The sequence below is a fragment of the Nerophis lumbriciformis genome, linkage group LG16 (assembly GCF_033978685.3).
Source record: "Nerophis lumbriciformis linkage group LG16, RoL_Nlum_v2.1, whole genome shotgun sequence".
NCBI classification, from domain to species: Eukaryota; Metazoa; Chordata; class Actinopteri; order Syngnathiformes; family Syngnathidae; genus Nerophis; species Nerophis lumbriciformis.
In genome coordinates, this window is record NC_084563.2 from 45,563,233 (window position 1) to 45,586,181 (window position 22,949).

Genomic DNA, 22,949 nt, shown 5'->3' on the forward strand with positions numbered 1-22,949 from the left:
GCCTACACCACTAGTGAGCTGTAGGGTCTTACATAGACAGGATTGTGCCTTTCCGAATGAAGTCCAATCAGTTTAAATAAACACAGCTGGACGCCAATGAAGGAGCAGAGCCATCTCAAGGAGGATCACAGGAAAATGGACAGCATGTGGGTTAAATATATTAGTGTCACAGCAAAGGGTCTGAATACTAACAACCATGTGATATTTCAGTTTTTCGTTTTAAAACATTTGCAAACATTTCTACATTTCTGTTTTTCCCCCGTCAAGATGCGGGTGCTGAGTGTACATTAATGAGAAATACAATTAATTTTTTCGATTTTAAGAAATGGCTGCAAAGTAACCAAGAGTGAAACATTGAAAGGGGTTGGAATACTTCTTAGACACTCACCATAATCACTAGGGATGGTTTACACTTTTACAGATACTACCAAATATAAAACAGATGTCCGATAATGGCTTTTTTGCAGATATCCGATATTGTCCAACTCTTAATTACCGATTCCGATATCAACCGATACCGATATATACAGTCGTGGAATGAACACATTATTATGCCTAATTTTGTTGTGATGCCCCGCTGGATGCATTAACAAGGTTTGCCAAAATAAATCAACTCAAGTTATGGGAAAAAATGCCAACATGGCATTGCCATATTTATTATTGAAGTCACAAAGTGCATTTTTTTTTTTAAATTTTTTTTTTTTTAACATGCCTCAAAACAGCAGCTTGGAATTTGGGACATGCTCTACCTGAGAGAGCATGAGGAGGTTGAGGTGGGCAGGGTTGGGTGCTGCCAGGGCTTCTGGGTATTTGTTCTGTTGTGTTAAGGTGTGGATGTTCTCCCGCAATGTGTTTGTCATTCTTGTTTGGTGTGGGTTCACAGTGTGGCGCATATTTGTAACGGTGTTAAAGTTGTTTATACGGCCACCCTCAGTGTGACCTGTATGGCTATGACCAAGAATGATTGCATTCACTTGTGTGTGTGAAAAGCCGTAGATATGTGATTGGGCCGGCACACAAAAGGAAGTGCCTTTAAGGTTTATTGCCGCTCCGTACTTCTCCCTACGTCCGTGTACACGGCGGCGGTTTAAAAAAAAAAAAAAAGTCATTAATTTTACTTTTTGAAACCGATAATTTCCGATATTACATTTTAAAGCATTTATCGGCCGATATTATCGGACATCTCTATAAAACATACACATCTTGCTCAAAAACAATACATTATTTGTAGTTGAATGTCAATGTTTGTTTTCCTTCAGATTCCATTATCATCGTTGTTGCTCTGGGAGTTCTAATATTCGTCCAGATCCTTGATGTCATTGACAACTACGACTCTTGCTTGTGGACCTCATTCAGTTTCATGTAGATTTTTGCAGTTGGCGCTCCGAGTTCCCTGAATTCCCCCCCCCCCCCCCCTCGTTTCCCAACTTTAAAATATTTATGTTTACAAATAGAGATGTCCCATAACATCGGCCTGCTGATATTATCGGCCGATAAGTGAGTTAAAATGTAATATCGGAAATTATCGGCATCGGTTTTTTAATTATCGGTATCGTTTTGTTTTTGTTTTTGTTTTTTTATTAAATCAACAACATTTACACTCATTCACACAAAAGGGTTGTTTCTTTGTTATTAATATTCTGGTTCCTACATTTTATATCAATACAGTCTGCAGGAATACAGTCCGTAAGCACACATGATTGTGCGTGCCAATGGTCCACTAATGTACTAACCTTTAACAGTTAATTTGACTAATTTTCATTAATTACTAGTTTCTATGTAACCGTTTTTATATTGGTTATACTTTTTTTTTTATACAAGAAAATGTTTTTAATTTATTTATCTTATTAATTTCTTTCAAAAGTACCTTATCTTCACCATACCTGGTTATCCAAATTAGGCATAATGTGTTAATTCCACGACTGCATATATCGGTTGATATCCATCCATCCATCCATTTTCTACCGCTTATTCCCTTCGGGGTCGCGGGGGGCGCTGGAGCCTATATCAGCTACAATCGGGCGGAAGGCAGGGTACACCCTGGACAAGTCGCAGGGCCAACACAGACAACATTCACACTCACATTCACATCGGTATCGGTAATTAAAGAGTTGGACAATATCGGAATATCGGATATCGGCAAAAAGCCATTATCGGACATCTCTATTTACAAATATTCTCACCCTCAGGCAGGCTGCCGCTGAATTGCTTCTTCACTCAGCTGCTGCCGCTAAGTTGGACTCCGGTACCGGACATTAATAATAAGAGTTTGTTTTCTTCCCCACCACTCAAAAGTAAAATTCTACATTTTTTTATTTTTGGAAAAAATATTCAGGGCTTGGTCCCCAAGTAGCCACCCCCTTGCAATAAATAAACTGCAGGGTTTTCTGGAACTTTATCAACTCAAGACCCACATTACAAAAAAGGTACCTTCCTGAGACCCAACATTTCACGTATTCTATGTACATTTATACGCCTGATCTACTCAGATCCCAAATAACAAGTGCTAAGTAGCGTGTGCAAACTATAAAATTGCACATCAGTGGCTAAACGGGGCGTAAAAAGTCACAAATGAGATCTATTTTGTTTGTTCACTTTATAAGAATTTTATTTAACTTGAAACTATTCGAACTCCTTCAGCCTTACTGCCCCACCCGATCCTTAAGATCAGCCGATCAGCTGCTGTTGACGGTCCCTGACACAAGGCTGACGCTTAGAGGTGACAGAGCTTTCGCCGCTGCTGCTCCCAAGCTCTGGAACGACCTACCTCTGAGTATTAGACAAGCCTCCTCTCTTCCTGTTTTTAAATCTCTCTTAAAAACATACTTTTATTCCATGGCTTTTAACACAGTGATATCCATCCTGCAATGGCGCCCCATAATACACATGCTGTGAACCTGTTTTTATGTTTTTATTTATTCTATTTTATTTATTTATTTTTTTATCGTGTTTTGTTTGTGTTGTGTTTGCTTGGTACTCGTATTATCATTGTACAGCACTTTGGCTACCCCTGTGGTAAATTTTAAATGTGCTTTATAAATAAAGTTGATTTGATTTGATATAAGTGCTAGAGCACACTCATGTGACGTTACTGACACCTAGTGACCAGCAATGTTGCCACAGTTACTTTGAAAAAGTAATCCGATTACTCCTGTAGAAAGTAACTCAGTCACTTTATTGATTACCGTATTTTTCGGACTATTTGACGCACTTAAAACCATTTTCTCAAAAATCAACAGTGCGCCTTATAACCCGGTACGCCTAATGTACGGCAGAATTCTGGTTGTGCTTACCGACCTCGAAGCTATTTTATTTACTCGGTCTAGTGGTTAGAGCAGGGGTAGGGAACCTATGGCTCTAGAGCCTAGAGTCATCTTTTGATGACTGCATCTGGCTCTCAGATAAATCGTAGCTGACATTACTGAACAGGATAAGTACTGAATAACTCTGCTGGTAATCGGTGTTAAAAATAACGCTCAAAATATAAAACATTCTCATGCATTTTAATCCATCCATCCGTTTTCTACCGCATCTGTTCAAGAAGTCGCATTAAAAGGTAAGAAGTATTTTATTTATTATTGGTTAGCTTCAGAATAACTTATTAAAAAGAATGAGACTTATTATACTCTAAAAATGTTGGTCTTACTTAAAAATGCACGCATTTAGTTGTATTCAGTGTTAAAAAAATATTACCGTATTTTTCGGACTATAAGTCGCAGTTTTTTTTATAGTTTGGCCGGGCTCCAGTGCGATTTATACATGTTTTTTTCCTTCTTTATTATGCATTTTCGGCAGGTGCGACTTATACTCCGGTGCGACTTATACTCCGAAAAATATGGTAAATGGCTTTCAGGGAAATACATTTTAAAATATTTGGCTTTCATGGCTCTCTCAGCCAAAAAGGTTCCCGACCCCTGGGTTAGAGTGTCCGCCCTGTTATCGGTAGGTCGTGAGTTCAAACCCCGGCCGAGTCATACCAAAAACTATAAAAATGGGACCCATTACCTCCCAGCATCAAGGGTTGGAATTGGGGGTTAAATCACCAAAAATGACTCCCGGGCATGGCCAACACTGCTGCTCACTGCTCCTCACCTCCCAGGGGGTGAATAAGGGGATGGGTCAAATGCAGAGGACAAATTTCACCACACAGTGTGTGTGTGACAATCATTGCTACTTTAACCTATTTGGTACATAGTGTGATAAGTGTGACCAGTAGATGGCAGTCACACATTAGAGATAAGTGTAAACTGCAAGATGAGGCTAGTAAACACCAAAACTTTAAATGTTCCATTGAGAATATAGAACATTACACACGCGCTCAAAAATCTGTCAAAATAATTTTAGTATGACTTTGGTAAACTATGAAGCCGCACCACTTGGATTGTTGGTGCATTAAACATACGAGTATTATTATGGTGTGTGCATAAGGTAAGACTATCTGGCGTCTTGTTTCGCAATATGCAAAACCAACTTTTCTTTCCTTCTTGTAGCTGCTGATCTGTATTTGGGATCTGCATAAGTACTGAAAATTTGAGCCGACACCGTAGTCGATAAGCTTCTTTTTATGTAACATTCATCTTCCTCTGTTGCCTTTTTTTTTTAAGATAAAGTAGTGTAAAGTTCTTATATCTGTCAGTAAACTCGCCATGAAAGCGTTAAAACATACAGGTGTGGTGAGTTTACATTATTCACCCAAGGAACTTTAGTTATTAGAGAGTTCCGGGTCGGACGGTTTTTCAAGGGACACGTTTCCGGATGAGGTGATGCTGCTCCGTTATTGATTGAAGTAAAGTCTGAATGTCATTAAAACAGTTAGCTCCGTCTTTTGACACTTCTTCCACTCCCGTCCTTGCACGCTACACCGCTACAACAAAGATGACGAAGGTGAGCCACGTAAATAAGACCCGCCCACAAAACGGCGCATCCGAAAGAGACTGTCAGATGATTTGTAAAACATCTATGCAACATTTTGACCAAAGAACTACCATTACATGTTATGTAGACCACAAGTCCTGGGCATGACGTTAAAGTGCATCCGGCAGTGGAGGCTCCTCTATGGGGTCTTGGGGCACTACGAGGTTAACCCCTTTACTACTGTTACCCCAGGTGGACCTTGGCAAAGGCCTAGACCCTGACTGCCCCCTAGCCAAAGATACGGTGAAGACCTCAACGGCGGAGCAGGCGGTAGATTTAAGAACTACCACAACGGCTGCGATGGCGAAGAAGGCTGCAGCAGAAAAGGGTCCCCAGTCTTGGACTCCATGCCACTGGACACTGACCCGATTCTGCCAAGGATTGTGTGGTGACTGTCTGTGCACCACGTTAGACTAAGCATCCTCCATAAAGGGAGGATCGTCATACTCGTTGGAGTGAGCGCCGATTAACGGTGATGAAGTAGACCACAAGGAAGTGTTTTACATTTAGAGAAAAAAATCCTAATAGGACTCCTTTAATGCGCCTTATAATCCGGTGCACCTTTTGTACGAAAATAGACCCGCTCATCGGCAGTGCGCCTTTTAATCCGGTGAGTCGGAAAAATACGGTACTGTATTTGAAAAGTAATTCAGTTAGATTAAAAGTTACTTTATTCGTTACATATTGTTGCCAGTACAGGGTGGACAACAAACGTTAATACTCTTGTCTTTTGCTGACAAAAAAGAAACAATTTTTGTGTATTTATTTATTTTTTATACTCGGGGGAATAAACTATCAGCAAATAATTTCAGCTAAAAATGAGCTTTTTTTCCCCACTCCATGCTTTTATCAATGTGTTTTGTTTTAACATTGTCTAATAACTATAATATAAACAACATACAGTATGTACTGTAAATAAACACTTTTTATACTGTAGCAGTAGTAGCAATAATACAAAGTTTGAACATGTATACAGTTACAATATGATACATTACATTTTTTTAAATTATTTGTCCTGACATGTCTGCAAAGGAGTTGGAAGCAAAGCTTATTTAATCCGACACTTTTTGTATCATAGTAACTAATAACACATGAGTGTGAATTTTGTCTGTGTTGGCCCTGCAATGGGAAGTTGTCACGTTGTGTAAATGGTAAATAAAAATACAATAACTTGCAAATCCTTTTCAAATTGAATAGACTGTAAAGACAAGATATTTAACATTCGAACTAGTAAACGTTGTTATTTTTGGCAAATATTAGCTCATTTGGAATTTGATGCCTGCAACATGTTTCAAAAAAGCTGGCACAGGTGGCAAAAAAGACTGAGAAAGTTGAGGAATGCTCACCTAAACACTTATTTGGAACATCCCACAGGTGAACAGGCTAATTGGGAACAAGTGGATGCCATGATTGGGTATAAAAAGTAGCTTGCATGAAATGCTCAGTCGTTCACAAACAAGGACGGGGCGAGGGTCACCACTTTGTCAACAAATGCCTGAGCAAATTGTTTAAGGACAACATTTCTCAACCAGCTATTGCAAGGAATTTAGGGATTTCACCATCTATGGTCCGTAATATCAAAAGGTTCAGAGAATCCGGAGAAATCACTGCACGTAAGCAATGATATTAGGGACCTTCGATCCCTTAGGCGGTACTGCATCAAAAAGCGACATCAGTGTGTAAAGGATATCACCACATGGGCTCAGGAACACTTCAGAAAACCACTGTCAGTAACTACAGTTCGTCGCTACATCTGTAAGTGCAAGTTAAAACTCTATGCAAAGCGAAAGCCATTTATCAACAACACCCAGAAACACTACCAGCTTTGCTGGGCCCAAGCTTATCCAAGATGGACTGATGCAAAGTGGAAAAGTGTTCTGTGGTCTGACAAGTCCACATTTGAAATTGTTTTTGGAAACTGTGGACGTCGTATTGTCCGGAACAAAGAGGAAAAGAACCATCCGGATTGTTCTAGGCGGAAAGTTGAAAAGCCAGCATGTGTGATGGTATGGGGGTGTATTAGTGGCCAAGACATGGGTAACTTACACATCTGTGAAGGCGCCATTATTGCTGAAACGTACATACAGGTTTTGGAGCAACATATGTTGCCATCCAAGCAACGTTACCATGGACGCCCCTGCTTATTTCAGCAAGACGATGCCAAGTCACGTGTTACAACAGCGTGGCTTCATAGTAAAAGAGTGCGGGTACTAGACTGGCCTGCCTGTAGTCCAGACCTGTCTCCCATTGAAAATGTGTGGCACATTATGAAGCCTAAAATATCAGAAGGGAGACCCCCGGACTGTTGAACAACTTAAGCTGTACATCAAGCAAGAATGGGAAAGAATTCCACCTGAGAAGCTTAAAAAATGTGTCTCCTCAGTTCCCAAACGTTTACTGAGGATTGTTAAAAGGAAAGGCCATGTAACACAGTGCAATGTGTTGCTGCCATTAAATTCTAAGTTAATGTTTTGCAGAATAAAAAAAAAAAATGTCTTAGATCATTAAATATCTTGTCTTTGCAGTCTATTCAATTGAATATAAGTTGAAAAGGATTTGCAAATCATTATATTCTGTTTTTATTTACCATTTACACAACGTGCCAACTTCACTGGTTTTGTGCATCAAGGAATTCTTAATGCAACAGTTATCTTGAATAAAGTTTAGTCGGTTATGATTCATATGAGGTGAATTATACATAATTCAATAAAATTCAAGATTTCAATCAGAATTATTCTTCCTGGCTTGAACAGCAGCTTACAGTGGATCATATTAGTACCTTGACTTATTTTCTTAAATCATTCCATAGTTGAATCCTATAAACTGATATGCTAAAAGGTTTTAAGTGTTGTACGTGCATACAAATGTTTTAGGTTAGATTTTCCTTATTGAGGATTGTTGTACATTTGTGGGTAGCATGTTACAGTTTGCATACTTTTTGCAGTCTGCAAATGCATCAAATCATTTAATTTCAATATTTTTAATTAAATATTGTATGTTCTCTACATCCAACATTATGTATTATTCTAACTGACCTATTCTGTAGCATGGTTAGTGATGGCAAGTAGTAGTACCGTATTTTTCGGAGTATAAGTCGCACCTGCCGAAAATGCATAATAAAGAAGGAAAAAACACAAGTCGCACTGGAGTACAAGTCGCATTTTTGGGGGAAATGTATTTGATAAAAGCCAACACCAAGAATAGACATTTGAAAGGCAATTTAAAATAAATAAAGAATAGTGAACAACAGGCTGAATAAGTGTACGTTATATGAGGCATAAATAACCAACTGGTATGTTAACGTAACATATTATGGTAAGAGTCATTAAATAACTATAACATATAGAACATGCTATACAATCTGTCACTCCTAATCGCTAAATCCCATGAAATCTTATACGTCTAGTCTCTTACGTCAATGAGCTAAATATTATTTGATATTTTACGCTAATGTGTTAATAATTTCACACATAAGTCGCTCCTGAGTATAAGTCGCACCCCCGGCCAAACTATGAAAAAAACTGCGACTTATTGTCCGAAAAATACGGTGATAATGTAGAAGTAATAGTGCAGCCACGGATTTAAAGCAGACTCGATGCAGACCCACAAAGATGTCTCCTCTTTGTTTGTGATAGAGTGATTGGAGCACATACTTGTTGGTCACAAAAAACATTCATGAAGTTTGCTTCTTTTATGAATTTATTATGAGTCTACTGAAAATGTGTTGGGTCAAAAGTATACATACAGCAATGTTAATATTTGCTTACATGTCCCTTGGCAAGTTTCACTGCATTTTGGTAGCCATCCACAAGCTTCTGGTTGACTTTTTTGACCAATTGACAAAATTGGCGCAGTTCAGCTAAATTTGTTGTTTTTCTGACATGGACTTGTTTCTTCAGCATTGTCCAGGACTTTGGGAAGGCCATTCTAAAATCTTAATTCTAGCCTGATTTAGCCATTCCTTTACCACTTTTGACGTGTGTTTGGGGTCATTGTCCTGTTGGAACACCCAACTGCGCCCAAGACCCAACCTCCGGGCTGATGATTTTAGAGGTAATCCTCCTTTTTTACTCTCTGTAAAGCACCAGTTCCATTGGCAACAAAACAGGCCCAAAACATAATACTACCACCACCATGCTTGGCGGTAGGAATGGTGTTCCTGGGATTAAAGGCCTCACCTTTTCTCCTCCAAACATATTGCTGGGTATTGCGGCCAAACAGCTCAATTTTTGTTTCATCTGACCTAACATGGACAAAGATAAGACCTTCTGGAGGAAAGTTCTGTTGTCAGTAAATAAATAAGGTCAGTAAACGATTCTATATATTTGTAAACAGTCTGAAGTGGGAAAGGGGTAGGATTAAATAAGCTTTGCTTCTTCCTACTACTTTTCAGACATGATGTAAAGTGAAATATGAAATTGTGTGATGTATTATACTGTAAGTGTGTTCATGTTCGAAATAAACTAAAGAAAGATGATATGTTTATATTTTCAGTAGACCCATAATAAATTCTTAAGAAGCAAACTTCATGAATGTTTTTTGTGACCAACAAGTATGTGCTCCAATCACAAAAAAATAAGAGTTGTAGAAATGATTGGAAACTCAAGACAGCCATGACATGATGTTCTTTACAAGTGTACGTAAACTTTTGACCACGACTGTATATGTATTATTAACCGCTATAAAATAGTTTGTCTGTGTTAGTGCTTTTTGGATGGTTAGTTATTGGATTTTAGGGGCGGTTTATTTAATATTTAGAATGCATTAAAAAAAAAGAAAAAGAAACAATTCATAATTGTGAACTATTGGCAAAATTCCCCCCAAAAATGCCAGTTTCCCTTTAAAAATTAGCAAATTTATCAAAATTAAAAAAATAAAATTGACTGAAAGTTGACTTGATGTCATGTTATCGATAAAAAAAATGAATTTTTAGACAATATGATTTGCTTGAGTGGCTAGGAGACACCGAGAGTAACAAGCGATAGAAAATGGATTAGAAAGGACAGATTTAAAAATAATAAATTAAAAAAAAAAAAAAAAAAAAAAATTCATTTATTTATTTTTTTTTAAACTTGGGGTTTCTAAAAAACCCCAAGTTTAAAAATGTGATGGCAACCACACATCAGCAAGCCGATGTGTGGTTGCCATCGGCTTGCAGTTTACACGTTGTCATGGCACTAAACCTAGAACATAGGTTTAGTGCCATGACCCCTAGATGCACCAGACAGAGAGAAAAAAAGAATATTTGACGACAAGCGTTAGAAAATGATCGAAAGAAAGCGCACTCATCAGGGAGTGGGAAAACACGCAACTAAGAGTGAAGAAAAAAACAAAAGAAGGCGAGTGCACAAGACACTGAACTTATTTTGAGGGAATTAGACACTCGCTCACAATAGCACGTGTACACGCAACAAGCAAAAGCATTAGGTAAAGATCTGACCCTGAAATGGGACAGGAAAACAACCGGATTTCCCCGCAAAAATGGCAAGTTTTGACAGGTATACAGAAGACATGTACTGTAGGTGATCAGCGCTGCATTAGAAGGACACCTAATGAGCGACGTAGTATAAGCAGCTGAGCAGACTGAGGAAAAATTCTCACAAGAATTCAAATAAATATGTCAGATAACACATTTGTGGAGAAATTACAATTTTAGACTTGGACTTCCTTTTTACTGTCATTCAAATTTGAACTTTACAGCACAGATAAGAACGGAATTTCGTTACATAAGCTCATGGTAGTGCAGGATAAAAAAGCAATAAGGTGCACATATAAATATTAAATATATATAAATAATATATATAAAATAAATAAATATATATATATATATATATATATATATATATATACACACACACACACACATATAAATAAATAAATGTTCTTAGTTTAATAAAATCTGATGTAGTTCCGTTGTGGTAATTACTTTTTTTTTAAATTACCGATATTGATAAAAAAAAAAGGCAGATTTATTTATTTATGATAGTTTATTTTTATTTTATACATCCATCATCTTCCGCTTATCCAAGGTCGGGTCGCGGGGGCAGCAGCCTAAGCAGGGAAGCCCAGACTTCCCTCTCCTCAACAACTTTGTCCAGCTTCCCAACATTATTTTTTTTTAAACTTTTTTTATTTTTGTACTCGTCTTAAATCCTTTTGTTTGTGTTTTACACTTTTCTCAACTTTTTCTTAAAAAAGCCTAACCAGGGACAAGGGTTGCAAATTAGCCTGTGGCTAGAAGTCCTATGTTCTTTGACATGGGTTACCCGTGGGTAGCAATGTATAAAAATTGTACTATCCCTGTCAAATAAATGCATAAATAAAATACTGAAACACTAAATATCGGCGCCAATAATAGGTCGATACATTCGACTCATATGATCGCAGGTTAGTGTTAAAAGGGGTTTGTTTGCCACACTTACGCAGGATGCCTAGAGGGAGTCAACTTTTCAACACGCAGCTCCGAGCATGTAAGCAACACCCGACTTTACACGCGCAGGAGATCAGTGACAATATGATGTCATGCTACAAAAATCACATGATGTCACTAACAGGTTCAACAGGAATACATTTTTTGGGCATGTGTGTATGTAAAAGACAGTCATCTTATATTTTTATTTTATTTACTCAATCTTATTTGTAATTGTGAAAACATTTTTTTTAATCTTCTCTTTTAAACCACTGATAATATAATTTGCTCGTCGGTTGTGTTTTTTTTGTTTTTGTAACAATTGTGAATACATTATATATACACACACACACACACACACACACACACACACACACACACACACTACAGGGGTGTCCAAAGTGCGGCCCGGGGGCCATTTGCGGCCCGCAGCTAATTGTTTACCGGCCCGCCACACATTCTGGAAATGCTAATGCAAAAATAAAAAAACAACATTTAAAAAAGTGCAATGAGGTGAAATCTAACTAGAAAAAGTTGCAAAGCTGTCATGTTTTTTTTCCTTTGTCTATCTTTATTTTTCTTTTTTTGCCATTGCTCAAAAAAACAAACAAAAAAAAAAAAAATCTATGTTATAATGAATTATTGGCCTATTCAAGGCTCCAATTATTTCAAATATTTCACTTTAAAATGTTTTATGTGGAAAATATTGCATATTTTGTGTGGTTGCCATACAAAAACATCAACATTTTCTTTGACAAAAGAGCATAAAACAAAATAGTAGTTCAAACATAAAATCGACAGATATATCTGAAGTTGATTTGGTAACTTAAAAAAAAAAAAAGAATGCAAATGTATCACTTTATGAGTGGGGCACCTTTTGGGTCCCAAAAACATTTAATGGGATTTTATTTATCTTTTCACTGTGATTACTCAAAAATAATAATGAATTGTGTCCTGCATTATTGATCCTTTTAAGGCTCTAATTACTTCACATCAAACATTGCTTTCTGAATGTTTTGGGCAGTGGGGGAAATACTGCATATTTCAGTTTTTGACAGAAAAGGCATAAAACATTTTTATTTATTTTTTTTAAATACCGATAAAAAAAAAGGCAGATATTTATTTATTTATTTATAATAGTTTATTTTTATTTTATCCATGCATCATCTTAATCATCCAAGGTCAGGCAGCTTCCCAATATTTTTTTTTTTAAACTTTTTTATTTTTGTACTCTTCTTATTCCTTTTATTTGTGTTTTGTTGTGGTTGCCATACAAAAACATCAACATTTTCTTTGACAAAAGAGCATAAAACAAACAAAATAGTTCAAACATAAAATCGACAGATATATCTGAAGTTGATCTCGTAACTTAAGTGTTGAAAGTAAAAAAAAAAAAAAAAAAAAAAAGAATACAAATGTATCATTTTATGAGTGGGGCACCTTTTGGATCCCAAAAATATTTAATGGGATTTTATTTATCTTTTCACTGTGATTACTCAAAAATAATAATGAATTGTGTCCTGCATTATTGATCTTTTTAAGGCTCTAATTTTTATTTTTTTAAACTTTATATCAACCTGAAGTTGATATACTGTAGAGATTTACTATAAGCGTTAAATTAAAAAAATAATAATAATTTGACGTGTTTAACATTTTAATGACTTAGACCCTTTATGGTCCCCGGCAGCCCTAATGGTAAAAAAAAATGTAAAAAAAAATCCATATATTTTGTTATGGTTTGAAAATGAAAAATATCTAAATGGCCCCGCATGCTTTAATGTTTCCGTGTGCGGCCCTTAGTGGAAAAAGTTTGGACATCCCTGCTATACTACTAGGACAGGGGTGTCAAAGTCATTTTAGATGGGGGGCCACATGGATGAAAAATCTACCCCCAAGTGGGCTGGACTGGTAAAATCACGGCACGATAACTTAAAAATAAAGACAACTTCAGATTGTTTTCTTTGTTTAAAAAATAGAACACGCACATTCTGAAAATGTACAAATCATAATGTTTTACACTTACATGTTGCGGTTAATAGTGTTCTATCTTTGTCGTTATTTATACTCTTTTCAATCAAGATAAAAAAATTATCAAAATTAAATTATGTAGTTTGATAATTTTCCTCGACTAGTGCACTAAGATCATGGTTTATTTTTATTTATTTTTTTACATATGTAGCATTATCTACAACTAATTGCTATTGCGACATCTAGTGGACACATTTAGAACAGCATTTTCTTTCACTCAAACATTTTGGCTCATTTTTATACTTAGCAAACTCATCCCGCGGGCCGGATATAATCAGAATCAGAAATACTTTATTAATCCCTGGAGGGAAATTAATTTTTTTTTAGCACAATCCCTTTCAAGATCAGACAAACTTTACAGGGAGACAGAACAGGATCGCTGACGGGTCTGCCAACTTCCGGCACCCTTTACAAAAAAGGAGAGACAGGTAAACAAAGGGGGGGAATAAAATAAAATACAATTAAAAAATTAAAAAAAGGGTCGCGGGCTGTACGTTTGACACCTCTGTACTAGGGCATTAAGATTTTTTTTAATTTTTTTTTTTTAAATTTTATTTATTTATTTATTTTTTAAATAGACCAAATGACATGTGCTACAATAGCAAATTAATTGATATGCCGATTTCCTAAGTTGGAACCAGTAGCTTTAGAAGCATTACCATACTTTAAAACTCATCTCTAAACTCTGGCTTTTGAACCAGTTGACCTGCCACTTCTCTCGTTTGCCTTCTCTCCTGCATAGGGAGGTTACTAGGTGGCCCCAGACAATCCCTGGAGAGATACCAGTCTGGAGGGAGGCGTTCGCTGTTCTAAGTCATGTCCCAGCGTGGACCACTACTCCGTGACCGAGATGGAGACCTCTTACAACCCTCGGCTTGCAGTTTACACGTTTCTCTAATGTGTGACTGCCATCTACTGGTCACAATTATCACACTATGTACTAAATAAGTTAAGTTAAAGTACCAATGATTGTGTCACACACACACTAGGTGTGGCGAAATTCTCTGCATTTGACCCATCACTCTTGATCACCCCCTGGGAGGTGAGGAGAGCAGTGAGCAGCAGTAATGGCCACGCCTGTGAATCATTTATGGTGATTTAACCCCCCCAAATCCAACCCTTGATGCTGAGTGCCAAGCAGGGAGGTAATGGGTCCATTTTTATAGTCTTTGGTATGACTTGGCCGGGGTTTGAACTCACGATTTACGGATCTCAGGGCGGACACTCTAACCACTAGGCCACAGAGTAGGGATATGCTAAAGGTTTTAAGTGTTGTACGAGCATATAAATGTTTTAAATGAGATTTTCCTCTAAGGTTATACTTCTCTTTAGTTGAGAATACATGTACATTCTTGAGTAGCAGGTTATAGTTTGCTTTGTACATAATTTTAGCCGTTTGCAAATAGCACCAAATGTTGAATTTCAATAATCGAGTGGTTAAAGCGGCGGGGAAAATTACAAGGACGATACTCCCAGAGATGAGTGCCATGTACACAACTCGTTGCCTAAAGAGAGTACACAACATCCTGAAGGACAGATACCACCCAGCACATGGCCTCTTCAACCTGCTACCCTCTGGAAGGAGGTATAGATCGATTCACGCCAGGACCACCAGAATGTCTCACAGTCTGAGAGACTGCTAAATGAACAGCCTGCCCCGGATCATCTTATTACCTCACTCTTCACCACCTCAATAATTGTGCTCTGGACATTGCATTGCTGCAACATCAACGTAACACTCATCAGACATCTGACTGTTCCCACCCCCACACCCCTCTTATCGCGATCTTCCTGACAATGCTAAAATGTAAACTATTGTCAATGCAGTTTCTATGCCGCTGGACAAAGCTCAAACAAAATCTTGTTGTTCATGTATGACTTAAGTGTTATTATGACAATGACAATAAAGGAATTGATGGATAATAAATAAAAAAGGGGTTTTGGGCTTTGAGTTTTTCCCTTGCCTGTACGTGAGGTTCAGACTAGTGACGTCATTGTGGTTTGTGCAGCCCTTTGGAGGAACCTGTGATTAAATGAACTTTGATTGATACCATTTACTCCATACTTGCCAACCTTGAGACCTCTGATTTCGGGAGGTGAGGGTGGTGTGGTTAAGAGGGGAGGAGTATATTTACAGCTAGAATTCCCCAAGTCAAGTATTATATATATATATATATATATATATATATATATATAAAAGAAATACTTGAATTTCAGTGTTCACTTATTTACACATATACACACACATAACACTCATCTACTCATTGTTGAGTTAAGGGTTGAATTGTCCATCCTTGTTCTATTCTGTCACTATTTTTCTAACCATGCTGAACAGCCTCTCTGATGATGCATTCTGCTTCGTCTCCTTGCTGTGTGCGCAGTAGTGCACTACACTCTCTAAAAGCCCTAGATGTTAATGTCACATATGCATGTACAGTAGATGGCAGTATTGTCCTGTTTAAGAGTGTCACAACATTGCTGTTTACGGCAGACGAACTGCTTTACGGTAGACGAAAACGTGACTGCTGTTGTGTGTTGTTGCTGTGCTGGGAGGACGTTAATGAAACTGCCTAACAATAAACCTGGAGGGGGCGTGGCCTCCAGCTCCGCCTGAATTTCGGGAGAAAATTTGTCCCGGGAGGTTTTCGGGAGAGGCGCTGAATTTCGGCAGTCTCCCGGAAAATCCGGGAGGGTTGGCAAGTATGATTTACTCTGAGATTCCAAAATGAACATTTTTGTCAGCTAAAAATGTTTAGCAGTTGGTTGTTATAAAAAGACACTAAGGAGTAAATGCATTTTAAGGACAGTTCCCTCGAAAGCTACGAGTACATCAAAAAGGATAAAGAGATCATTGACCACTACAACCAGCAACCATCATGTTTGTATGGTAAATGGGTTATACTTGTATAGCGCTTTTCTACCTTCAAGGTACTCAAAGCGCTTTGACACTATTTCCACATTCACCCATTCACACACTGATGGCGGGAGCTGCCATGCAAGGCCAAAACCACAACCCATCAAGAGCAAGGGTGAAGTGTCTTGCTCAAGGACACAAGGAGGTTGGGAGACGGTGGGGATCGAACCAGGAACCCTCAGGTTGCTGGCACAGCCACTCTCCCAACCGCGTCACGCCGCCGCCACCCCTATTTACAGACAGATCGGGTTACATAAACTACTAATGAAACCCGAGGTGGTAAAACCTGCATCTGTCAACACTGGCTGCATTCCATACTTAGACATCCCATAATTGCACACACACCTGACTTTACCTGACTCATCCGTTCTGCGCACACACACTGGTAGGCTCATCGTATCAAACAGCACTCTTTTAGCATTACCTTTTTTTGCGTGACACATACCTGTAAGTGTCACACAATGAAACCTGGTTCCTTTGAACAGAGTCCCATTTGACCATACACTGCACACAATCTTCAGTCAGCGCCAGTGTTGAACCAGCAGCTGAAATGCAGCCAAACAAGCAGTCATGTGACTAGCAAGCAAGACCAGACAGGCCTTCTTTGAACTGAACCCTGATTGTAGCTTGTCGGTGAGATGCACAGGTGACCAGGTTGTCATGGCTCGTCTGTGGCGGGCTCTGGATCGCCCTCTCCAAGTACTACTGTTCTAAAGCTTGCCACAAAACTTCCCCAATTCATCACAAGGACGTTTGATCAACATACAACTTGTGTTTGCTGCTGTGTTGTGAAACACCATGTCCTTATCCTATGTCAATATACCTAGTATTTATTCTATGGTACTGTAATTTAACCCTTTAACTGCTAGTCCCTGTCCATTGCAAGTTGATTGGTTCACGACAATGACAAATACAGTCGTAAAGAACATAATGTCATGGCTGTCTTGAGTTCCCAATCATTTCTACAACTCTTATTTTTTTGTGATAGAGCAGGGGTCGGCAACCTGCGGCTCCGGAGCCGCATGCGGCTCTTTGATCACTCTGATGCGGCTCAGCAGCTTACTTGCTGAACCCCCCAATTTTCCCGTGAGACTTCCGGATTTCAGTGCCTCTCGCAGATAACTCCCGGGATTAATATTCACCGATTTTCACCCTTACAGCTATAATAAGGGCATGCCATGATGGTACAACATTTGGCGCCCTCTACAATCTGTATTAACAGCGTGCCAGCCCAACACTTGTTATACATTAAATATCTTCTGCTAGCACACGTACGTGACAGCAAGGCATACTTGTTCAACAGCCACACAGGTTACACTGACGGTGACCATATAAAACAACTTTAACACTCTTAATAATAATGAGCCACACTTTGAACCAAAACCAAACAAGAATGACAAACACATTTCGGTAGAACATCTGCACCTTAACACAACAAACACAACATAAACACCCAGAATCCCATGCAGCCCTGACTCTTCGGGCTACATTATACACCCCTGCTACCACCAAACCCCGCCCCCACCCCAAGCCTGCTCCCTCACACATCAACCCCCCTCTCTGTGAGTCAGTTGAGGTGGGCGGGGTTTGGTAGCGGGGGTGTCTAATGTATCCCGGAAGAGTTAGGGCTGCATGGGATTCTGGGTATTTGTCCTGTTGTGTTTATGTTGTGTTAAGGTGCAGATGTTCTCCCGAAATGTGTTTGTCATTCTTGTTTGGTGTGGGTTCACAGTGTGGCGCATTATTAGTAAGAGTGTTAAAGTTTTTTTTGTACAGCCACCGTCAGTGTAACCTGTGTGGTTGTTAACCAAGTATGCCTTGCTGTCACTTACGTGAGCAAGCGGAAGCCCCATTCAACATGTGGCTGATCAGGCACGTTGATTGTAGTGGGACCTATATGCTGTACCATCACGGCACGCATGACGCTGACAAGCGCTATTCATTTAAAGTCCGCCTGCCGCACCAGCTTAAAAATTCCATAAAAAAAGGTGTGGGCAGCGTGTCTGAGACCCCTGGTTTATACATAGCACAAAGCAACAAAAAAAAAACTTTTGCATGCGGTGTTATTTCATTTAAAATTTCTGCAGCTCCCATTGTTTACTCTAATTTGTGAAACTGGTCAAAATGGCTCTTTGACTGGTAAAGGTTGCCGACCCCTGTGATAGAGTGATTGGAGCACATACTTGTTGGTCACAAAAAACATTCATGAAGTTTGGTTCTTTTATGAATTTATTATGAGTCTACTGAAAATGTGAGCAAATCTGCTGGGTCAAAAGTATACATACAGCAATGTTAATATTTGGCAAGTTTTACTGCAATAAGGCACTTTTGGTAGCCATCCACAAGCTTCTGCTTGAATTGTTGTGGGGTGAAGGACAGAGTAACACAACTTGCACTGAGCCTGGTCTATAAAATCCGCTACACCTCCCTGATACCGAATTAACTACTTCCTTAACCACAACACCAGGGGGAGCTCCACTAACCACGTTAAACCCAGATTCCGATCTAACAAAGGTCTTAACTCATTCTCCTATGCCACATCAATATTAAATGCACTCCCAACAGGTGTAAAAGAAAGGGCATCTCTATCCTCCTTCAAAACCGCACTAAAAGAACACCTCCAGGCAACTTCAACCCTAAACTAACTAACACCCTCCCTTCCTCATCATACCTCCTCGGATTGTAAATAATCAAGTGTAAACAATCAAATGTAGTCACTTTCTTATAATTTCTGATCGCTCTCTCTGTGTCCAATACTTGCTGTACATATCCTACCAAGTCAGACCTACACTGTTCCAATGTCAATTTCTCTGATAATGCAACTGTTGATGACTGAAGTGTTGATACCAACCAAACTTAACCCCCTCCCCGGATAGTAAATAATGTAAATAATTCAGTTTATTTACTGTGATGATTATCTTGTGTCATGACTATATTATGAAAATAGTATATATCTGTACCATGAATCAATTAAGTGGACCCCGACTTAAACAAGTTGAAAAACTTATTGGGGTGTTACCATTTAGTGGTCAATTGTACGGAATATGTACTGTACTGTGCAATCTACTAATAAAAGTCTCAATCAATCAATGTTGACCACTCCTCTTGACAAAATTGGTGCAGTTCAGCTACATTTTCTCCTCCAAAACATATTGCTGGGTATTGTGGCCAAACAGCTCAATTTTTGTTTTATCTGACGTCACATGGACAAAAGATAAGACCTTCTGGAGGAAAGTTCTGTGGTCAGATGTAACAAAAATTGAGCAGTTTGGCCGCAATACCCAGCAATATTTTTGGAGGAAAGGTGAGGCCTTTAAAGGGGAACATTATCACCAGACCTATGTAAGCGTCAATATATACCTTGATGTTGCAGAAAAAAGACCATATATTTTTTTAACCGATTTCCGAACTCTAAATGGGTGAATTTTGGCGAATTAAACGCCTTTCTATTATTCGCTCTCGGAGCGATGACGTCGGGAAGCAATCCGCCATTTTCTCAAACACCAAGTCAAATCAGCTCTGTTATTTTCCGTTTTTTCGACTGTTTTCCGTACCTTGGAGACATCATGCCTCGTCGGTGTGTTGTCGGAGGGTGTAACAACACCAACAGGGACGAATTCAAGTTGCACCAGTGGCCCAAAGATGCCAAAGTGGCAAGAAGTTGGACGTTTGTTCCGCACACTTTACCGACGAAAGCTATGCTACGACAGAGATGGACCCTAGCTTCCCTGGCCTGCTGACATCAACTCCAAAACTGGACAGATCAGCTTTCAGGAAAAGAGAGCGGATGAGGGTATGTCTACAGAATATATTAATTGATGAAAACTGGGCTGTCTGCACTCTCAAAGTGCATGTAGTTGCCAAATGTATTTCATATGCTGTAAACCTAGTTCATAGTTGTTAGTTTCCTTTAATGCCAAACAAACACATACCAATCGTTGGTTAGAAGGCGATCGCCGAATTTGTCCTCGCTTTCTCCCGTGTCGCTGGCTGTCGTGTCGTTTGTCGGTTTCGCTTGCATACGGTTCAAACCGATATGGCTCAATAGCTTCAGTTTCTTCAATTTCGTTTTCGCTACCTGCCTCCACACTACAACCATCCGTTTCAATACATGCGTAATCTGTTGAATCGCTTAAGCCGCTGAAATCCGAGTCTGAATCCGAGCTAATGTCGCTATAGCTTGCTGTTCTTTCCGCCATGTTTGTTTGTATTGGCATCACTGTGTGACGTCACAGGAAAATGGACGGGTGTATATAACGATGGTTAAAATACTATACTGCGTGATGGGTAAAATGTTGAAAAAAACTTTGAAAAATAAAATAAGCCACTGGGAACTGATTTTTAATGGTTTTAACCCTTCTGAAATTGTGATAATGTTCCCCTTTAATCCCAGGAACACCAGTCCTACCGTCAAGCATGGTGGTGGTAGTATTATGCTCTGGGCCTGTTTTGCTGCCAATGGAACTGGTGCTTTACAGAGAGTAAATGGGACAATGAAAAAGGAGGATTACCTCCAAATTCTTCAGGACAACCTAAAATCAGCTCGGAGGTTGGGTCTTGGCCACAGTTGGGTGTTCCAACAGGACAATGACCCCAAACACACGTCAAAAATGGCTAAATCAGGATAGAATTAAGGTTTTCGAATGGCCTTCCCAAAGTCCTGACTTAAACGGTGGACAATGCTGAAGAAACAAGTCCATGTCAGAAAACCAAATTTACTCGAACTGCACCAATTTTGTCAAGAGGAGTGGTCCCAAACTCAAGCAGAAGCTTGTGGGTGGCTGTAAGCAAATATTAACATTCCTGTATGTATACTTTTGAACCCGCAGATGTGGTCACATTTTCAGTAGACCCATAATAAATTCATAAAAAGAACCAAACTTCATGAATGTTTTTTTATGACCAACAAGTATGTGCTCCAATCACTCTATCACAAAAAAATTGTAGAAATGATTGGAAACTCAAGACAGCCATGACATTATGTTCTTTACAAGTGTTTGTCAACTTTGGACCAGGACTGTATGTATCGCTAAAATCACAAGAGTGTATGCACAGAGTAGTTCTGGTTATTATGTCACACCACACATGGTAGGTGAGGGTTACCTCGCAGTGAGTCTCCATCGGACACATCACACTGAATAAAAGTGCTGCTGCCCTCTCCAAACTCAGTGTCCAGCTGTGTCTTGCACTCCTCACCACAGATCTTGTTCAGGTCGACCACAGATACCTTAAGGACACAATAGCTTTAAGTTCACGGTACAAAAAACTCGTTGTCTATCAATGTACTCCGGACTCTCGTAGCGTCGCTGACTAAAGTTTTTACTCAGTACGTCAAAAGGCTGCAAGAACTATGAGAAGGGTCACAGCAATATACCCTTGATCAGTGATACCCAACACCGTGAGGACTTTGAACTGACGGGAGAAGCCAACAAAGTAGTGAGGTTCAAAACAGGTTGTGCAGCAAATAAAAGTACTTTCAGTTGTGTAAGAGTTGACTCGGTTCATGCACACACACACACGGTATGTCGAATAGCCAAGTCACACGAGCGACAACAAACGTGGTTAAAAGAAGTGGTGAAAAAAACCGGAACAGGACTGACCTTTGCTGAGCTCTGCAGGAGGGACTGGACGACGGCCCTGCCAATGCCCTGAGCACCCCCGGTCACCAGAGCCACCTTCCCACAAAGAGACATGATCCAAGACCTCTACGTCTGCTTGGACTGTCTTGTTGCCGTGCACCGCCCCACGAAGACTCACACACCTTTGACTTTACAAATTTCGGAGGCTCGCTCTCCAGTCTGTGTTTTTAACTCTTTTGGTTGGGTCGTCCTCCTCCTCTTTCTTTCCCTCCCCCTTCTTACATTGGCTCCCGCTCTCACTCTGCTTATTAGTCTGTCACAATATTCTGTGTGTGTGTGTGTGTGTGTGTGTGTTTCGCCTAAGTAAACAGCTGGAAAATAATTACAGGTTGATTGCAACCTGCCCTGCGATCTCCTCCTATTCCCTTGTCCCCTCCCTCTTTTCCTGCACTCTTTCCCTCCTCTTACTTGTGTTTTCTCTGCACAATCACCGTCATAATCCGCTACAAAATGACATGAATCTGTGGTTTGTAATACAGAGTTTTCAACATATATTTTATACCTATCAATAAAATATATAACCTAACTCTTTGGCGGGCTTTCTAGTGAGCCACGTGGACGGAAAGAGAAAAATATAGATACAACTCCTATTACCCTCTGCATTTGACCCATTCCCTTGTTCCACCGCCTGGGAGGTGAGGGGAGCAGTGAGCAGCCCCATTTTCATAGTCTTTGGTATGACTCGGCCAGGGTTTGAACTTACAACCTATCAATCTCAAGACGGGCACTCTAACCACAAGGCCACTGAGCATTGTCCTTTTGACTGCCCACAGAACGGAGGTTACTAGATCAGTGTTTTTCAACCTTTTTGGAGCCAAGGCACATTTTTTGCGTTGAAAAAATCCGAAGGCACACCACCAGCAGAAATCATTAAAAAAACTAAACTCAGTCGACAGTAAAAAGTCGCAATTGTTGGATATGACTATAAACCATAACCAAGCATGCATCAATATAGCTCTTGTCTCAAAGTAGGTGTACTGCATACTTGCCAACCTTGAGACCTCCAATTTCGGGGGGTGGGTGCGGGGGGCGTGGTTGGGGGCGT

General features: G+C 39.4%; 1 protein-coding gene across 5 annotated transcripts in view; it reads right to left on the minus strand.

Moving 5' to 3' along the window:
- hpgd (15-hydroxyprostaglandin dehydrogenase) overlaps positions 1-22,205 on the minus strand; it is a 164,680-nt gene extending 142,475 nt beyond the window's left edge. The window contains exons 1-2 of one of the 5 annotated variants that reach the window (XM_061977233.2): positions 21,866-22,201; positions 21,369-21,492 (exon numbers count right to left, since the gene is read on the minus strand). In XM_061977233.2, the coding sequence (XP_061833217.1) occupies positions 21,369-21,492; positions 21,866-21,958 (217 nt within the window). In that variant the 5' untranslated portion in view covers positions 21,959-22,201. Of the gene's footprint in view, positions 1-21,368; positions 21,493-21,865 lie in introns of all 5 variants that reach the window. The other 4 variants (XM_072914942.1, XM_061977232.2, XM_061977235.2 and 1 more) reach the window with 4 other exon arrangements.
- Between the last annotated feature and the right edge of the window lie 744 nt (positions 22,206-22,949).